Source organism: Austrofundulus limnaeus, unplaced genomic scaffold, assembly GCF_001266775.1.
Source record: "Austrofundulus limnaeus strain Quisiro unplaced genomic scaffold, Austrofundulus_limnaeus-1.0 Scaffold2104, whole genome shotgun sequence".
NCBI classification, from domain to species: domain Eukaryota; kingdom Metazoa; phylum Chordata; class Actinopteri; order Cyprinodontiformes; family Rivulidae; genus Austrofundulus; species Austrofundulus limnaeus.
This window is the reverse complement of record NW_013954506.1, coordinates 12,108-23,398: the sequence shown is the minus strand read 5'-3', so window position 1 is coordinate 23,398 and position 11,291 is coordinate 12,108. Positions and strand designations below refer to the sequence as shown.

Genomic DNA, 11,291 nt, shown 5'->3' with positions numbered 1-11,291 from the left:
ATATATATATATATGGCCAGTGACAAAAAAAGTGGAATGTCAGCAATACTGATGATTGGCTCATATCAGAGTCTTGCTGGTAGCCTAATCAAAGTACGAGTAAAGATACGCTTTTGTTTTAGAACTATATAAATACCTTGACAAACCAGAATATGTTAAGATTTGCTGGTAATGGTGTTTACCTTCAGCGCAACTTTCACCATAAAAGGGACGATAGCAGTCACATTGGTAGCTGGTCCAGAGGTCCACACAGTGTCCGTGTCCATTGCAAGGGTCAGGCTTACACCACTCAGTCTTACTACACCCCAACTCATAGCTTTGATCCCCTGGAAATGTTTGGGGTAGGATATATTTTGAGTCAACTAAAAGGTCTTCAATACATCCAGTGAATCCTTCTCCACTCATTGAGAGCTGCAAAAGCTCATTTGGTGCTCCGCCTATATAAACATTAGCAAAGGCTTCAGAGGGTTGGAATGGAGGTTCTTCTGCACTACCATCTGTAACCGTGCACCTATGCCCTTGGCAGTTTGGGCCTCTCAGAATCAAAACAAGACTATTGGTATCCAAAAGCACATGAACATCTCTCCAGTCTCCATCACCAACCGGCTCTGGAAACGTTACATCCATTTCCGATTCTTCAGAAAAGGCTTTTGCATGAAGACCATTATTAACAACCTCCAGAAGGAGATAGTTATCCATATCCCCCCTGAAGAAAAGCAGCATTTTGGGCAATGTTGTCCGAAAGCGAAGCTGTACCCCAAAACCTTGGTGATCCTGGTGCTCAACCTCCCTGCGGGTTCGTTCTTTCAGAGCAACCTGAAAGTGGATGAATCCATGGGTTCGCAACGAAAACGTTGTTCTTGTGGAGCAATGGTCATCATAGAACCCGTGAGGACACAAGCATTCGTGTCCGTGCTTTCCATCTTCGATTTTTGGAAGGCAGGTGGCCTCATTTTGGCATTTGTGGCCAACACATCCATACAGTTTAACATCGCAGTTTTCACCTCCCCAAGGCAGTTCACCTGGCTGAGGTTCAGGACAGTGACATGTGTAGGATGCGCTGCCATCTTCACACCACCCACCATTCTGACAAGGCTCACTTTCACACTCATTAACGTCCAATTCACACAGTTTACCTGAAAATAGATTAACCTAATTATTACACACAGTAAAACAGAAAAAGCATTTTTATATGTTATTGTTGTGTTTGTATGCACATTTTACAATTATTCATTCATAAGCGCATTTAGAAGTACTTATTGTGAAGTTCTTAAATCCAACACATTCCAGGTGATTCACTCTAAGTATTTGAGGCTGTATAACCTACCCAAGAAGCCAACAGGGCATGCACAGACGTAACCGTTGATCTTATCCATACAGGCGCCTCCATTATGACAGGGCTCAGATTCACATTCATCAATGTTTACAGAGCAGTTCTCCCCTGTGGGGCAAAACAAATCACAGATTGGTTTCAGTATTTAAAACATAGGATTATTTTCCAGCCAACTAGTTTTACTTCACCAACCTGCAAAACCTGGCTGGCACTGGCAGATATATCCAGCTGCATCTCCAAAGCTAAGCTCCAACTCCCAGGAAGAGGGATCTGAGCGCTCAAAACACTCCCCCCCATTCTCACATGGCTTTTCAGCACACTCATCTATATCAGTTTCACAGCTGGGTCCTTCATAACCTAGGGGGAAAAGGGCAAAATCTAACTGTATGTAGTTTTTAAAATACTCAGTAAATTGCACTTTGTAAGAACGTAGAAACCTTATTTTAATCCAACTTTCCTTAGTTCTTAATTTCATGTACTGTATCTTGAAAGTCAGAATTTATTATTTATGAATAACATCATGTTCAAGATGCAATTGGCAAGATTAACTCATTGTGTCCAGAAATGAAGCTAGCTTCTTTGCAATACTAGCTGGTAACATATAGTTTAAGGGTACCACTTTACAATAAGGCTCCCCTTATAGATAGCTTATGGATAGTTTATAGATAGGTTATTAATTCATCTGTAAACATGTTATAAATCATTAATAAATGTTTATTATGGATTAATTAAGGAAAGGAAAGAGACAGAACTTTCCGGTTTCTCGCCAAATCTGTTTGTGTACATATTACTAGGTTTATAATCAGGGTTGCACATAAAATTTTTGGTCTGGTTCTCAGGGGAGAACCTAGGGTTGTTGCTTGGTGCTCATATTTTCCTTCACTCATTTAACACATTTATGTGTCAGAGCATCTAACGTCCCCCTGTTCTGTTTTATGACTCCTATCAGCTGCAACGTCTCAGGACATCATGCCAAATCAGTCCAACAAGTTTTTATTTTATTCTTTTACTCTGCATAAATTTTGTAAACTACCTAAGTGGCCGAGGGGCTGGGTGTATGTCATATAAACATCACAAACTGAACATTTCATGGTTAAATGTCTTTTAGACTAACATGTCCCTCAGATGGACAACTCCTGTTTGGTCTTCTGCATCTTCAGCCTTGGTTAAACCAGCTTTCCACACTCTCCAGTCCAAGCAGCAAATATCTGTCTTTTGCACAGAGCAAAATAACTTAAAACATACAAATGTTTTATTTGTTAGACTGATTTCTTTTTTGAAAGACTATTTTATTCAAAAAGATAATACTATTTAAATGGTTTCAGCTCATGTAATTTTTTATTCTTCGTATTTGATCGTTTAATAAATTACATTTATCCCAAAAAAGCTGTGTCACAGTGTGGTCCTAAATAAAAATAAGTTTAGGACATCAAGAACCTTGTTTTTTGATAAAATTGTGAATGAAATTTGTGGATCTTAATGATAAATTAAAATAACATTTAAAACTCTTTCACCTAGAGAACTTGGCAAGTTGTTTTTATTTATTAAAATATAAATTTTTTGATGGGGTGTTAAACAGAGAGTCATCTTTGCTTTAATATGGGGCAAACAAATGTTCTGTTAGTTAATGTGGTTTAATTAGAAGAACTCAAACAGTGGGACCCTGCAGTATCACAGAAAGACTCAGCCTCACACTCATACAGCAGTCTCTCAGGAGGAGAGTTCAGTCAGTCACACAGAGTTGGATAGATCTGTTCAATAACAACATTCTGAACATATATTTAATATAAAGTTAGGTTTTACAGACCAAAGTCTCTGGTGGTTCTAGAGCAAAGTGCAGGAGGAGATGACTGACCGATGGCTGCAGCCTCTCTGCTCGAGTTGAGCTGCTGCTTCAACCAAACTGCTCTCACTGAAAGTCCCGCCCTGCTCTGCTCTGATTGGATAAAAAGGCTCTGGACTTCATCTGATTTGTTGAAGGCAGAGTCCGTTTAATCCTTTTATCAGGGTGCCTCTGTCAGTCTTTGTGAGCACCGACCTTGATCCAGTCACACTGTGCAGCTGGAATTTTTTTATTTTTAATTTTATTTTATATTTTAAGAAATCAGGTCGCATTTGTGACCAAACTGGTCACACTCTAGAGCCCTGCTGGCTGTTGTTTTGACAGATAATCAGGTACAATCTTAGGTGCGCAAGTGAGCTTTATGAAGTTACATCTGGTGCGCTTTTTCCTTTTTTGACCGCGCAAGCGCACCTGCGCACTGCTTCTGTTTACAAGCAAAATTATGTATTGGAAATACATATTTCAAAAACAATATTGAACTATATTACTTATACATATTAACAACTGTCAAAGGTAGCCTTATTGTAAAATGTAAGACAGTAGGTACACTATTTATTAATGACTAATAAACTTGTATAAATGCCATTAAGGAGCTTTATTGTAAAGTGTAAAACAGTACATTATTTATAAGGCTCTGTTATGACATTATTCTTATTATACTGTTCAACACTTTACAATAAGGCTCCTTTACTGTGGATATGTGTAATGCGGTAATACAGTACAATAATATATGTAAAATATGTGTTTTCAATAAATTATTGTGCTTACAAGTTAGTAAACTAGTCTGAAATGTTTAATAAGCACCTTTAGATGTGATATATACATGAAGACATTTGGCTCACTATTTGGCAAGAAATCGGACAGTTTTCTCTCTTCCCCTTCCTTAATCAATGAATAGTAAACACTTATTAATGATTTATAAAGTATTTACAGATAATTAATAACCATCTATAAACTATTTATAAGCCATATATAAGGGGAACCTTGTTGTAAAGTGGTTCCAGTTTAAGTTATATCCGTTCATTTTTCACGCTTGAGGCTATTGGATTTTCACCTTGTGGCTGGTCCAGAATATTCAACCTTGTCAGTCAGACATTTGAAATTTGAGGGAAGTTCTGGTTGCTTATTTTGACCAAGAGCATTAAAATTCTGACTTTTAAGTACAAATCCCTCTACACCACAAATATCCTCTGCAGGTTTTTTGTTAAAAAATATGATTTTTCATTTAAGGCACAATCCATTTTAGATGTGAATCCATTCAGAGATGACATTCAAAATGAACCAATAAATCTTATATATTATCATAGTTTTGGTAAAGTTTGGTCAATGCGATGCCTACAGTCCTACAGTGCACCACTTACATTCTCCAGCCCTGGGTTTGTGCTGTGCAGAAAATAATGTACTATTGTTAAGTACCTGGCCAACATAAGCATGTATATCCTTTGACGCCCTCTAAACATGTGGCACCATGCTGGCATGGATCAGAGGCACATTCAGAAATATCCACTTCACAGTTGTCCCCCTCAAATCCTGTGTTACTGCAATCACATGTGTAGCTGTAAAAGAGAAAGAAAAGGTGTGTACACATAGCATATCACGTTTGATTTTCTTTTGATTTTGTACAAAGGAGGATTAATTTCTTGTATAAATCCAACTAGATGTTTTGATTTCTGTGAACAACAAAAATATGAAGATAAAACTGATGAATTATTAATAAATTATTTATTGATACTGCTTGTAATTTATTTTTTTCTTTTGATGTGGTTTCTTTGTTTATATTTTTGCAGCAGATCTGGGGCCGGTTGCATGAATGTAGGATTTGTACATCCAGGATACAGCCAGGAAGTTGCGCTTGAACAATCCTTGAACTTGTAAATAAGCATATTTAGTTGCAAACAATAAGCCACACAAAAATAGGGGAAACAGTTCAAAATCAGGGGTTAACTGTTTGCTTAGACTCACTCCGTGGATCACACAGATTTCCTGATCACACACATGCAGACCAACAATGGAAATGAAGAGATGAGACACACGATCACTAAAACCTGAAACATCGCTGCCATTGATACTTTGCAGGTGAAATGTTTTTATTCAAGTACACATTTTTGCCACAGGTGCATAGATCAAAATTTTGCATGTGACTTTTGCAACGCATCTACCTTCATGTGTTCACACTGTAGGCTGATGGAGGTTGTGTTTAATTTATAATAGGAACCACATAAAAATTTTATCTGAGCAAAAAAATCTGAATTGAATGTTATGACTTGTCATGTAAAGCCTTAATTTCACATTTCACATTTGAAATCGTACAAAATACAGTATATAGTCACATTAAAAGTGAAGTGATTTGAAACAATATGTTATAGTCTAATTTTTTAATTAAAATCTGGTATGTTACCAATGGTAAGTAAAGTTTGTTATTCGTTACAACCACTTATGCGGCATTAACAGTCTTTGTTCCACTGGTGGGCAAAAATGGTGCAGTTTCTGCCTTTAAATGTTTTTGGACATTTTTGGACGTTTCCAGATACTAACGAGGGTTTTTTGTTTTGAAAACCAGACAACTTCCTTCAGTTATTACCTTTAACTTGACTCCCTTACAAAAAAGTTCAAACTTCAAATGGTATTTAGGAATAATTTAAAGGGGATATTTCATGTAAAATCAACTTTTTTGAGTTTTATATCATGATATAGTGTTACACTCTCATAAAAAACATGCCCAAAGCCTTGCTTTGACTCATTCATGCATGTTTGAGAAATCCTGCAGTGTTTATAGGAAGCCATGCTGAGGAGCAAAACGACAGGTGGGGACCAGAAACGACTTTTGGTACCAGGAATGTCCCTGGGATGTGTCTTTAAGCCAAACTTCCTCATGGCAGAGCGCCCCCCCCCCCCTCCCCACACACCCCGCCATGACTCCTGCAGGCTCTCTCGGGTGAAAGTGAAAGAGAAACCTAACTGTCTGCTGAGCTCTCAACATTAGTTCTCACTTAGTGAAGCTCTTTTCAGATTAAAAATACCTTTGAAGAAATATATTTTCAGATGCCAAGTAAACTGCATCATAGCAGCCCCCCACCCACCCTGAGCACGACCCCCGGCACTGAAATGGGCAAAACGGAAGCAGAAGGTGGTTCTTAAAGAGACAGAGGCCAATTTCAAGGTGTTTAGAAGAGGAAGTGATGAGAAGATAAATTTATTTTCTATTTAAACATAAAAACAGCATTTTAATAACAACTAAAGGTGACATAGATACTTTATTATGGTATAGTATTTTAAATATATGCCTGAGAGATACATAATATTGGCCCTTTAAGGGGCTGCATGACTAACATTAGGTATACTTGAACCACTTACGGACAACAGACTTACAACTGTGTTCTGGACGAGCTAAAACCCATTCTCCTGACTTTAATATTTGTGTAGCCACTTGTCTAAACAGTCTTGCCTACCTGTTCACCATATCGCGACAGATTGCTTCATTCTGACAGGGCTCACTGGCACACTCATCCACGTCCACCTCACAGTTGATGCTGTCAAATCCAGGCGGACACTCACAAGAATACATGCCGATCAAATCATGGCAGGTGGCTCCGTTCTGGCAGGGGCTGGACTCACACTCATTTAATTCAGCTTGACAGTTGACTCCTATAATAGATGACAAGGAATAGCATTTCATTAGAAAATATTGGGAGTACAAAAACAACAAAAAAGCACCTGACTAAAATGTTAAAATCACATTCTTATAAACCAAATGGGGGCCCAATAGAAAAGGTTTGGCAAACAATGATGTAAACAAATCATTTTTTCCTTTTTATTACAATAGATAATTCCCACAGGACCAGACCCGAAGTTACACCTGAATGTTGCCATGTTGGAAATGAACCAGTAAACTGTGTTATCTGTGAGCAGCGTTAGGAAGGCTTTGTTCTTCTTTTTTTTATTTAAAATTTCCTTGAGCAATGGCTTCATCAAAAAATTGAGTGCATTAACAGCATGACATCGCTAAAAAGCAGCCTCTGCACTGAAAAAAAGGATTTTTGGGTGTAGTGACATTTATTTAATTGTTCTTTTAAATTTTACAAAAAATATCAAATTTTCTGAACTACTAGAATTTACTAAATAAACAATACACATTATATTGTATATCACTATTACTGAACAAAAAAAAAAGTAAATGCTAATATTATTTTACCAGTAATATTTAAGTGCTTTTTCTGGACGGCACATAAACATGAATATATTAAGTAACTTCTACTCTTCTGGGCTAAAACTGAGGGTGCATGCACACACAAAGGCTGCTGCTCCTCATTCCCTTGCTTCACTTTTCAAGGAGAGGACAAGACATGGTGGAAATAAAACATAAGTTGTCTGGTTTCTTTTGCTTGAATACATTTGTTGTTGTGCAATAGTTTGATGGCATAATGTAGGTGAAATTTAGTTGTCAGGGAACAGGGAATGCATATTGTAGCATTCTGTTGTATTTGGCTGTTTGTCATGTGACCGCAGTGGAGGATTGTGGGTAGGATTCATGTTTGTTGTAGTTAAATCATTTTCGGGAATTGGTTAACATTGTTCTTTCAGCGATTAGTCTGTTGTGTTACTCTAATTTGTGTGTTCATTATTTGTTAACTTGTGTTAAASCGTTCAGCAGAAGTAACCATAAGTGAGAGTGGTAGGCCTAGTCATTAATAAGACCTGTGAGTTTCACTTTGTCTGTGTTGTTCATGAAGAAGAATCCAATAAAGGTTCTGCAAAACTGCCACCTGGTGGTGAAGTCTTGAACAACAACATGAGCTACACCTCTCTCTGTAGCTGTGAGGTGTCATGCAACAATATTTTGCTTGACGCATGTGCACTGTTACAAAGAACTTGTAAGATTTACTTGAGAAAATCCTTGTAACAATTTGCCCTGTTAAGTAAATTTAAATGCTACAAATTCATGTAATATTTACTCATCATTATCTAGTAAAAGTTATTAAGAATATAGTTAAAGATTTGTGACTAAATCAGGTAAATTTTACTTGATTTGATCAAGTATATGTTACAAGATTTAATTGAGCAAATTAAGTAAAATTTACCTGATTTATTCATGAATCTTTAACTATATTCTTAATAACTTTTACTAGATAATGATGAGAGTAAATATTACATGAATTTGTAGCATTTAAATTTACTTACCAAATGTTAGTGCAAATCATTTACAGGATTTTCTCAAGTAAATCTTACATTATTTTTTACAGTGACTCTGTTCTCTGTTTTCAGTTTTTGTTGTGCCAGATCACAGCGAGTTGCAGCTCTGGTGGGGGATGTTGCCAGATCACCCCCAAAATTGAACCATTTGTTTTTTGTGACAACCCCAACATGCCCTGAAAATGTCACACAAATCCACTCAGAACTTTATGAGTAATCTTGTGCACATATGGACAGACAAACCGAACTCTACCGAAAACATAACCTCAGCGGAGGTAATAAGCACCTGTAGTCCTGCTGGTTTTAATTTCCAACAACAAGAGAACACAGGAACACATAGTGTAGTATTATAATTACAGTCAATGGTCTCAATAGGATCCTTGCAACCTACCAATAAAAACAACTTGGTTCCTGTTTTATCTTCTTTTTGTACTTTTGGCCTTACCTGTAAAGCCTTCCAGGCACTCACACTCATAGTGGTCCTTCTCATTGATGCAGGTTGCATTGTTCTCACACGGCTGTGAAGCACACTCATTGATGTCGATTTCACAGTTGAAACCCTGAAAACCAGGCACACAGAAACAATAGAACTCTGCCACTCCATCTACACAAATAGCACCATTTTGACAAGGTTCTGATAAGCATTCATCCACATCTTCTTCACAGGTCTTGCCCGAGAAACCCTGCGCACAGAGGCATTCAAAACTATCTGGTCGTAAGGCACAGCTGCCGTTGTTCTTGCAGGGTTCGTCAATACAGTCAGTCACATGTGTCCTGCAGTCCTGACCTCCATACCCTGCAGGACACCTGCAGAAGTATCCATTCATTTGGTCTACGCACAAAGAACGAGGCTCAAAGCAAGGGTTGCTCTGACATTCATCAATTTCTTCCGTGCAGTTGTCACCCATAAGTCCATCCGGGCAAATGCAATGGTATTCTGTTGTACCAGGAACGCTGGTGCAGTCTTTACATAAAGCAAAGGAGCAGGCATCATACAATTCATCACAATGCTTTCCCATGTACTGCACACCATCTCTGGTGCAGATGCAGGCGTAGTCATTGTCTGTGTCCACACAAGTGGCTCCGTTTTGGCAGGGTGCAGACAAACACTTGTCTGATGTGGCTCTGCAGAAGGTTCCTATAAAATAAGCATCACAATGAGATCAAATTATTCAAGATAAAAAAAAATCTATAATAAGACAACTTGAGTTCTAAACATTCACTACAAAAAATGGTATTTTTTGTAATTGTGCTATAAGCAGGATAATTTGAACAGTCAGGATAAGAAAAAAAGGATTTTGAGGCAAAACGTTCAAAGGGTGTCTCTAAGAAATTATTATTAACCTTCTTCCTAGCCTTACTTCTGATTTACTTATTGATTTGTGAGGCTAATTTGATCATTTGTTGCTTGTTTTGCTGCTCTGTCTGTTGCTTCATTCCCTCTGACTCCTATATGTGTGCTGGTATCCATAAACAGTTGACTGTTAGTCCCATCATTTGTATTCTGAATAGTGTTTGTAATACTGTATTTCTAATAAAATGTCCAGTCAGCTGTCTGATTGACTGTTCTGAAAACTTATGTGTTGAGCTTGAATCTGAACAGATGACTGTTTTTAATGGTCTTGTCTCTTCTACCCACTGCACTGCCAACAATACTGCCAGCATCTCCCCTGTGTATACTGATACTTGACTTGTGATTCTTTTCTTTATTTCTATTTTGAATTCCGGTATTAAATATGCCACTCCTACTTTTTCTGTTGTTGTTTTTGACGCATCTGCATATACAGTATCTGCACATAATTATGATAGTTATTAATCCTGTACCATGTATGAATTAAAAATTAATGGTCTATCTTTTTTCCTGTCCATGAGTGTCAGATCAACTATTGCATCTGGTAGAATCCAGGGTGGTATTCTTGGTAATGGAACTATTGGACTAATATCTAATTTGTCAACTAGAATTTCTTCTGTTTTCTCTGCAATCACCCATCCGAAGCTTTTTATATCTTTTCTTTCCTTCTCCCAACTTGGTTTTAAAATAACCACTGCTGGATGTTCCGGGTTATTTCCTTTGATGATGACACAGTAATTTATTGCTAATTGTTTTCTTCTTATTGCTAATGTCATTTCTCCCATTTCAACTTCGAGTGCTGCAGTCGGTGTGGTTCTAAATCTTTGACGCACCTGATTCAGATGATTAACTTTGTTGAACTGCAATCAGTTACCAATTGAAATCAGCTCTGTTGAAGCAGGGAAACATCTAAAACATGCAGGGCAGTGTGCCTTGAGGACCAGGGTTGGAAGAACACTGCTCTAAACTACCACAATCCCCCCAATGAATCATGATCTAACAAAAAAGGTACATTTACACTCTGTGTCAAGAGACAGGAAAGAGCACAATCCTCAGTTTAGCTTAAAGAGTAACTCACCCCAAAATTAACTTTTTTTTAGCTAATAAGCTGTCTAGAATGTGTCTAAAATGTTATATAGTACTGTTTCTGTGCTAATTTAGATTTTGTATGGACTTTTTGCAAAATTTATGGATTTTTAGGGCTCTTTATACAGGTAAACGTCCAAAGAGGTTGAAATGTATGCGAACCGGACCGAACTTCAGTCAAACAAGACCCAACACTTTTGTTCCTGATTTAAACTAGCGATCTTGTGAGCAGCTGCAGCTGTATGCTTTTATTTTTCTGTCAGGCTGTCGGAGCACTCCACCTCCTCTGTCCGGTGCTGGTGTGGGGTGAAAATCCTCCACCTCAGACGTTCAGAGATGTAACTGTCTGCGATACTGTGGTCACTCTCCATGTAGCATCAATTCTGCTAATGCTAGCTGCCTGTTGCGTTCTCTCGTCCTGGCCACACCTCCGCACTCTAACGCCCCCCCTTCCCCACCCACACCCCCTCCCCTTTTCACCTTGGAGC

General features: G+C 37.9%; 1 protein-coding gene across 1 annotated transcript in view; it reads right to left on the bottom strand.

Moving 5' to 3' along the window:
- Positions 1-182: 182 nt before the first annotated feature.
- LOC106537048 (protein crumbs homolog 2) overlaps positions 183-11,291 on the bottom strand; it is a gene marked incomplete at its 3' end in the record, with an annotated part of 14,705 nt that continues 3,596 nt past the window's right edge. Inside the window, 6 exon segments of the mRNA XM_014034412.1 lie at positions 183-1,136; positions 1,328-1,441; positions 1,526-1,690; positions 4,593-4,732; positions 6,626-6,821; positions 8,812-9,504. Coding sequence (XP_013889866.1) covers positions 183-1,136; positions 1,328-1,441; positions 1,526-1,690; positions 4,593-4,732; positions 6,626-6,821; positions 8,812-9,504 — 2,262 coding nt within the window.